Source organism: Loxodonta africana, chromosome 18 (assembly GCF_030014295.1).
Source record: "Loxodonta africana isolate mLoxAfr1 chromosome 18, mLoxAfr1.hap2, whole genome shotgun sequence".
In the NCBI taxonomy this organism is placed as follows: Eukaryota; Metazoa; Chordata; class Mammalia; order Proboscidea; family Elephantidae; genus Loxodonta; species Loxodonta africana.
In genome coordinates, this window is record NC_087359.1 from 6,604,122 (window position 1) to 6,612,941 (window position 8,820).

Sequence of the window (8,820 nt, forward strand, 5' to 3'; positions counted from 1 at the left end):
ATTCCTTCCAAAATCAGCTTTCAAAGCAAAGCAGCTTGACATAAAAAAGTTCCTAGGAGGGCTTGTCACACAAAAGAACAACTTGGATACAAACTCATCTACACACATATCCATCTTCTGTTGGGCTTGTTTATTCCTCCTTCCCTTCATCCCTCCTAAGGGTGGGTGCACTTGAGTCACGGAAAGGCAGGGCTCTTCCATCACCACACCCTCCTAGCACCTCTGCTTTTGGTCCTCAGACAGTGATTCTGTGTAGGTGAGGAAAACCGTAAGAAAAGAGAGGCTGTCCCTTTAAAATACCCTGCTCTGTCCCATATCCCACGTGGAACCAACATCAGCAGCACTTTCCCATTAACTTCAATGTGATGCAAGAGGCACCATCATTTTCTATATAGAAAACCAGAAAACCTCAGCTTACACTGCCTACTGGGGATGAACAGGTGAAGCAGACTTGTCAGGGAGGGAGAAACCCAGCAGCTCCCCACCCCTCCCCAAAAGGTGCTCTGGGCTTGCACCCCAGTGTCTGTGCACCATCACCTCTCTCGCCCTCCTCTGTAGAGCCAAGTTAAAGAAAGGAGGGAGCCACTCACAAACCTGAAGCGTAAATGCGACGAAAAGGCAATCTAAAGCCGGCAAGGTTTATTCTTCCAATCACACATATTAACTCTATTAAGAAAATGGCATCACTTTTTTTCCACCCCCCCAAAAAAACAAACAAAAAAACCACCCCGCAAAGATCATTAAAAAGGAGTCATAAAATAGCAAATATAGTGTTTATCTTATCTCAGATCAGTCCACATTACCAATAAGTTGAGCAGTTTCTGCACTACCACCTCCCCCATCGCTCCCCCTCCTCCTCTTGCATCGGATTTTCACGTTTTCTCATTGTCGGTTGAGTTATAAAAGGCTTTTGCCCTTCGAAAGTTTTAAAAAATAAATAAATATTAACTCCTTGGTCCCTGCAAAGTCAAAATGGACTTCAGGGGAAAGGCGGTTCGTACTTTTACCTTTAGCGAGAAAAGGGGGAGCATCCCGGATTTTTAGGGATTTTTTGCGATTTTTTAAAAATTTTTATTTGGTTATATGCCTGAGTTCTCCCTCCATTTTGGTTGTTTATGATACTGACAACAAGCTGTCCCTGCCCTGTGCAGATCTCCTGCTTTCATTTAGCACCCCCGGCCCCCCTCGCGGCCACTCGGCCCGGCTCACACCTCCCCGCAGACCCCGCGGCCGACCCCGACTCGCCCACCTGGGGAAAGAGCGAAAACAAAATGCATTTCTGCAAAAAGAAAAACCTCTTTTTGAAAAAGGGGCACAGTTACCCCAAGTCACTCCCAGTGCCCCCCAAATATTGCCGACCGCGGGTCTCCGACAGGCCCTTTGGGAAGAGACCGTCCCCCGAGATGTTTTGGTGAAAAATGCGGAAAGTTTACTCTCAAAACTGAATTTATATTAATTTTTCCCTTATTTTTCGGGTCTCTAATGTCTTCCGCTCTCGCTGCTGCCGCTGCCGCTGTCACAATATTCACAGCACCAGAGGAGGAGGAGGAGGAGGAGGAGGAGGAAAACTTTTCAAACTTTCCAGACCCTGAATAAAGGGGCTTTTTTTTCCCACCGCCCTCACCTTCGGGTCCCCAGCCGCTTCGCCCCCTGCCCTGTCAGAGGCGACTCGGGGAGTCCTCACACCCCCGCGCAATGATTTTATTTTATTTTTTCTTATTATTTTCCTCTCTGGGGTCCCGAGCAGGGGTTGAGAGCAGCACAAACTTTTCCTCCTCCTGCCGCCGCCGCGGCTCCTCTGCCCCCTCAGCGAGTCCCATAATTTAAATAACCCTGATATTTCTCCCGCTAAAAGCCTCTCCGCCGCCCCGGACCCCGGCAGGACTCACCGCGGGGCTTCACCATCCTCCCTCCGGCCCGTCCGCCGCCTTTACACCACACGCGGAATTTCTAATAATTTTTTTCTCATATTTCGGGCTGGACGCGGCGGGCCTGGAAATTGTTTCCTTACGCCTCTTTCCAGCAGCCATTGTAGTGTATGCGCTGCCCCTGCAGCCCAACTTGCAGCTGCCGCCGCCGCCGCCGCCGCCGCCACAGCCGCCGCCGACGTCGCGCCCACCGCCGCCTCCCCCGGCCCTGCGCGGCCGCTGCCCCCGCCCCCTGCCGGCCCGCCCCCGGCCCCCGCCCGCCGCTCCGCCCGCCCCCTGAGCGCGCTCCGCCCCGCGGCCGGCCACTCAGGGCCGTCGCCGCGGAGGCTGCGCGCGCCCGTTGGCTAGGGGCGCCGCCCATCAAGCCGAAGTGTTAAGAGGCGGGCCGCGGTGCGGGGGGCGCGGCGGGGCGGGGGAGGGGGCGGGACCGCGCGCCCCACTCTGCCCGCCCCCTTCAGCCCTCCCCCCGCGGGCCGGGGGCGGGGCCGGGTGAGCCCGCCCCTGCCGTCCAGGGCTCTGTGCGGCTGTCAGTCTAACGGCGGCCCGCGCCGATTGGTCGAACTCTCGCCGGGAGCGGGGACAGCACGTTGGGATGCGCGCTATTTAAGGCTCTGCTGCGTGAGCCATTGACGTGTTTGGAGCTGAAGACTGCCTGGGCCGTGGCGGAGCTGCGTCTGAGGTGAGTGGTCCCCCACCCCTCCCTTAGCGGGGGCTGCGGGGACCGGGGAGACAGGGACGCACCTGACCCGATGCTAGGCCCGAGTCCGCGTCTGCGGAGCCAAGTCGCCCCGCTAGGCCTCGCCGCCGCTGGCCGCCTTCCCGTCGCTGCTCTTCCCCCCTCCGCCCCCGAGATAGGTCAGTTCGAGCTACGGGAGGGCAGGGTGACCCCTGCCCTTCCGGGCACCGCAAGCTCTTACATGGACCTCCTTGGCTCCAGCCTGTTAGGCAGAATTGCCTCCCCTGCCCCCACCCCAAGTCTTCTGCCGGCTTCCCTTGTCCCTGCTCATCCCTCCACCGTCTAAGCCCGAAGCAAGGTGTGTAGTTCACCTGTGTCCTCCATCCACGACTTAGGCGCGGACGGGCAGTATCGCGGAGACCAGCGAGACCTCAGATTCGTGTCTGTCCAGCCTCTCCAGCCGACCTCCTCTACCCCTCCGGTATGGCACCTCTTCTCGCACCCTGCCTCTCCGCCCAGCAGTAGGTTAGGGGCTTTAGGTTCTCGCAGGATGTGTGTCAGCTTCCCGATAGGTGCAGCTGCGTTATATCAGCCACGGACCCTGCCTGGGCTCTGACCAGCTTGTGGGCATGAATGTGTTCAGTAACGGTCCCTCCCTCTTCCCTTTCAAAGCTCCTTGGAGAGTGGAGAAGTGAACAGTTGAATGGGGAAATCAAGAAATACTCTTTTCAGCAGTTTGCCCTTTCGAATGGGTTCTAGAGTTATTCCCCAGATGTGCTGTGGTTTTGCGGCCCCTCTCTCCAATTTTTGTTTGGCTTCCTTTCTCGTTACTCTCTGCAAGCAAATCCTTGTAACATTTGTTTAGTACTTTCAAGAAAACTTAGTAGATAAGGCCTCTTTATCAGAACACTCTTTATCTTGCTCTTCAGACTGCTCCTCACTCTAAATCGACATTTCCTCTTTGTTTCCAGTTAATACATGAGGAATTCTTGCAACGGGGTGACACTCAGAAATCCAAACTCAGATTGACTTGTATTTAGAATCCGGAAGGAAAAGGAAATGAAATGTGAATAAACTCATGCTGCAAATCTGATCCAGGTATATGTGATGTTTTTAGGTGTTATTTTAAAAGAATTTCTGACTGGTGATGATGATAAAATGCAGAATGGAACACTTTCTTATAAGGCATGCAACCTGAGTTTTGTCTGTGTCTGATTGTTATTGAGATCATATCCAGAAATACGAACAGCAGCTAAGCAGAGTTGTGTTCTTCCCGCATTAGGGGAGAGATGTAAAAAGAATGCTGTGAATTTACTTAGTATCATCATCTCTCTTAGGAGGAAGTCAAGCCTGTAAAAAAATTGTGTTTGGAAAAGGAAGAACCTTCTAGATGTAATTGAATAGCATTTGGAGTTTCCTTTTTGCCAAGATATTTTTTGTTAGCTAGGCTGCTAACCAAAGGGTCAGCAGTTCGAATCCGCCAGGCGCTCCTGGGAAGCTCTATGGCGGGCAGTTCTACTCTGTCCTATGGGGTTGCTGTGATTCGGAATCGACTCGACGGCACTGGGTTTGGGTTTTTTTCTTTTTCAGGCATTTTCATGTAGTGTTCAAAGAAAATCATAAAATAAAATGATTGCTTAGCGTGTACTAAAAATGAAAGGATCCCAGAATGACCCAACTCTTTTCCATCCTTCTTTGCAAAGGTTGGTTTTCTTTAGCCGGAGTCTTCCCCTAATAGGAGAAACTGGACTAGGTGACTGTTGACTGAGAATACCTCCACAATTCAGGAACTTCTGGCGTTTGATTGCATTTCCTGAATACACTTTTTTTGTTAGCATGACATTTTTTAGATGGTCTCATCTTGGACATGGCATGTAAAAACCATTTCATACAAAAGTTCCTACCTCTGTCTGATTACTAATACCATCCAATGCATTCGATATTCAGTGGAGTTCTGTAAGTTGTACTACATTATTTGCTGGGTTCTCCTTCTGTCTTTAGGAGGGAGATTGATTAAGCTAGAACAGGATTCAGGAGTCCAGGTTAAATCAGCTCCTTAAGCTTAGTGCAGAGCATGTTAAAATGTTTGTAGGCGGTTGGTTCATCAATAGTATAAAAAAAAAAATAGTATGCCAATGTATTAAAACAAAAAAATCACTTTGAAATAATTTATTTCTATGACTTTAAAGAAAATGTTGCTGATAGGTGCTGTTGAGTCGGTTGCGACTCATAGCAACCCTGTGCACAACAGAGGAAAACACTGCCCAATCCTGCACCATCCTCAGAGTCTTAGCTGTGCTTGAACCCATCATTTACATAGGCATACCAATTTCAATTGACTCCATTATATAAAATAGTTGTCCTGGGATGTAGTTGACATGCCTATTACATGACTTGACGTGGTATAACTAACTGGTGTAGTGAACTGCGATCATCTTTAATCAATAAAGACATTTGCAGAGCTGTATCTCTAAGGCTTCATTTGGAAGATTACTGAGCCGCAGTAGCATTCCCCGACTTCCCTTAGCCCACAGACGTATCTGGTACACAGAAGGTAGAAGATGCCCCTGGCAGTAAAGTTCTCTCTTTTTTTTTTTTTTAAACACATTATGGCTTTTCGAAAGGTCAGCTAAGCAATTACTTGGCTTTTTGGTAGATTGTTCATCCGCATTCTGGTCACAGGGTAGGTACTCAGGCACTTTACGTGATACATGTCTTTGCCAAAGCTGGATTGTACTAAGTTACTCCATCCTTATTTTGTTTGCTGTTTAGCGTGTTAAAAAAAAAAAAAGGGCCATTGCCATTGAATCGATTGGCTCATAGCAAATAAGGGAGTAATCGCTAGAGTGTATACTTAGATTTTGTTAGTGCATTGCTTAAACTTTAGAAATAAGCATAAACTACAATGTTTTTACTGAACATTCTAATCAAACTTCAGTAGATGCATTTAAATATGGTTTTGTATTGAGGTACCATGTGCAATACAAATGAAAAACACACCCAAGTCTCTATTCTCAAAAGATAGAGAGTACAAGAAATTAATCACTAGATAATCATTATGCTATAATGAATTTTTCAGGTACTTGCAGGGCTAATGAGATCTGTTTTCTCTCATCCACTGTGTAACTCTTCTTCCTGACCTCTGCCTGCAGATCAGAAGACTGCTAGCATGCCCCTGGTAACACGGAAGCTGAGAGATCCTGACATAAACCCTTGCTTGTCGGTAGGGTGGCTTTTAATTTTCCTAAGTGTTAGGTTGAAAGAACAACCTTCTAATTTTTGCACATTTGTTTTTTGTAGTTGTTAAATAAAGTTATTTCTGTATAAAAAAATATTCCCAGCCAGCATATCCTATTTCACTAGAGCATTTTTTGACTAAGTTTCTTAGATCTATGAAAGCAAATTACCCACCCCTGTAGCAAAAGCTTTACGTTAGATGGTCTCTCAGAATCATGCCTTTCACTTTGAAGTTTGTTGTCCAGTCTACGTCCAGTTCAGACAGCTTAAATTTAATTCCCAGACGGCTGCTGCCCTCCTTTGAACTCACAGCTCTTGTTGCTTACTTTGATTTTGAAGTGATTTTAATGATATCTATAGAATTGCTGACATAATAGTTTGCTTACTTGCCGGATGGACTGAATGATAGCCAAAATGCACTGAGATGGAGGGTGTACATTGAGGTTGCCTTCATGTAGACCAGTTACTAGTGACTCACCTGGAATCTCCAAACCAGCACTAGATCAGACATTCAGGTCAGGGTGGGAACTTGAAAAGCAGGAGAGCTGTGAACTGGCTGGCTTCTCATTCAGGTATGCCGCAGTGATTTTGAACATATTGTGCCTTGCCTCAGTTTCTTTGTTAAATGGTTGCTACGTTAAATGATCTCAGTTGGAGCCTTGGCTCAAATTCCTATGATTAGATATTCAGGAAACTGACTCAGAAGATTTCTGCCCTGAGCAGAATGAGGGCTGGGAGATATTTCAATTTTCATTAGTGTACAAACAGAAAGGAACTATTTCATATTACCTGCTTTCAGGAGAAAGGAGGGAAGCAGCTTCAGAATTTTTTTTTTTAAGATCTCATTCCAACTCTTAAATGATGCCTATCTTACATATTAAAGGAATCCGATGCTTCTACCAGATGTATGGATGAAAATAACTATGACCGGGAAAGGTGTTCCACTTACTTCTTGAAGTACAAAAGCTGTCGGAAATTCTGGGTAAGCCTAGCTTGCTTAGCTTTGAGTTAAAACCCCATCTCTTAGGCTTGAAACTGAGACCTGAAATTAATATCCATGGTACTTTCCTGTTGAATGGCTAGAGGGAAACGTTAATTTTTTAAACTTTTTCCTTTAGCCCTAAAGGATCCTTGAGAGATGTTTTTAGCTGCCTAATTCTACTCCAAGGTATAAGGATGTGGTTCTAACATAGGTGGGTCTTTTTAGGTATAGAAGTATCCTGTAGCCCTAAAACAATTACCTTATTATTATTTTAGTTTTCCTGGAGATGAACAAAACATATAACTTTCCCTGCTATAACACATCACCTTCGGCTTCCATTTCTGCCTCTTCCCCTTCCACCGCCATCAATGGTAGTTAATGGTCCCATTATTCCTGAGACATTGGTACACAATTACTGTCTCTCTGCCCACTGGATCCAGCTGCTTCCATTCCTTTTGCTAAACTGATTGTTGGTTTTATTTAGCATTTCTTTTCTTGTGTGCTTGTGGTTACCCAGTATACCTCCATCCTAATCACTGTTAACATACTTCTATGGAAATAATCACTTCTGTTTACTTGTTAATAGTTTGAAAACATTTACCTGGAGTCCCGGAATTAGTTTTTTTATTTTGTTTTTTAACTTGGTTTAGAATTTCATTTTTGAGATAGCAATAGAAAATTATTGGTAAGTGATTGATGCTTAATACATGACTGATTTTGGTTTCTGTCTTTTTTCTTTTTTAATGCCTACATGCAGAATTCTGTCATGATCTGGAGAAGACAGAATGGAGTGATGCCATCTATGCCTACAGCAGCAGAAAGAGATGAAATCTTGGGAGCATTGGGGAAAATGCCCTATTGAATGTTTGCATTAAAAATGTTTACATGACTTAGAAACACATGAATTTTTAAATAAGTGATTACTATAATCTTTTAGGATCTCACAGGCCTTACCCAGATAACGCTTAAATTCTATAAGGGGAGACAAAGTGTGGGCACTGTGTCCTCTGCGTTTGCTCTCAGTACTGTGGGGATGTTATGCTGCTGTTGGCTGTTTCGTGGCCCTGGGTTTACATTGCTTCCTGAAGGTACCTTAGTGTTAGGAAAGGTGACATGAGGAGTTGAGCTTGTCCACTGAGTCTTGAAAGAAAAGTAAGATTTGGACAAAGACTTGATGAGGGCAGTGTTTACAACGAAGAGAATAATGTGAGCAACAACACGATGGAAGGAAAGCTTGAACCAAGTTTAGTAAAGAGTCTGTAGACAATTCACCCTTAGAGACTGAGGTGAGTAGAAGAGTGATGGAAAAGAAGACAGGAAAGGTAAGTTGGAGGGAGAGCGTGGTCGGCCTCGAATCCCAGGCTCATTCCGAAACCTCAGCCTTCAGAGAACTGATTGTCACTTATCTTTGTTTAAATAAGGTTAGTGTATTGGCTGGGGAGGGAAGCAAGGGGACAGGAAAGTTGTTTTAAATAAATGGCATGCAAGACTGGTTTCTTTCTTTTCTTTCTTTAAGGAAAAGCTTAAAGGATTCCATAACTAAAATTTATGAAACATTGTGTAATTTTCTGAACCTGCAGCTTCAATTCCTGAACCATGGTAATGGGGAAAAAAAAATGAATTTGCTAAAAGTAGGATTTCTGTTTTCAGGATGAAGTGGGGCATGAAAGGAAGGGTGTGAGGATCATCAGGTGGACTCAACACTAGGAGGAGAGCAGAGCTTACTGTTTGCTGGTATACACAAAACCCAGAATATTCAGCGTGGGGACTGGAGTGGATATCCTAGCAGTTCCCCTTAGACTCACCACTTTTTTTATTCAGTTTGCTTCATTTACAGAATAATTTTGTAAAGAATTTATTTAATAAATTTTAACATACTAGATTATCAATGAAAGCAAGTTGCTCTTGGTATCCCTTCTCAGATGAGAAGTTCTTGCTGCTCTTGGAACAAGCACGTTTTAACAGCTGCTGACAATGAACTAGCCATCTTGTTGGTC

General features: G+C 45.6%; 2 protein-coding genes across 4 annotated transcripts in view; one reads left to right on the forward strand and one right to left on the reverse strand.

The window, feature by feature from the left end:
• PLAG1 (PLAG1 zinc finger) overlaps positions 1 to 2,047 on the reverse strand; it is a 41,721-nt gene extending 39,674 nt beyond the window's left edge. For both annotated transcript variants that reach the window (XM_010599529.3, XM_003420000.4), the window contains exon 1: positions 1,890 to 2,047. The gene's annotated coding sequence lies outside the window, so the exon portion shown is untranslated. The remainder of the gene's footprint in view (positions 1 to 1,889) is intronic.
• Positions 2,048 to 2,475: 428 nt separating this feature from the next.
• CHCHD7 (coiled-coil-helix-coiled-coil-helix domain containing 7) lies at positions 2,476 to 8,317 on the forward strand. 2 transcript variants are annotated; one of them, XM_064270425.1, is made up of 6 exons: positions 2,476 to 2,607; positions 3,000 to 3,085; positions 3,576 to 3,702; positions 5,757 to 5,827; positions 6,725 to 6,823; positions 7,581 to 8,317. In XM_064270425.1, the coding sequence occupies exons 4-6, from the start codon at positions 5,774 to 5,776 to the stop codon at positions 7,683 to 7,685; spliced, it is 258 nt and encodes an 85-aa protein (XP_064126495.1). In that variant the 5' UTR covers positions 2,476 to 2,607; positions 3,000 to 3,085; positions 3,576 to 3,702; positions 5,757 to 5,773; the 3' UTR covers positions 7,686 to 8,317. The 2 variants fall into 2 exon arrangements, with proteins under 2 accessions (XP_064126495.1, XP_064126494.1); XM_064270424.1 differs by having other exon boundaries at positions 3,000 to 3,702.
• Positions 8,318 to 8,820: the final 503 nt, after the last annotated feature.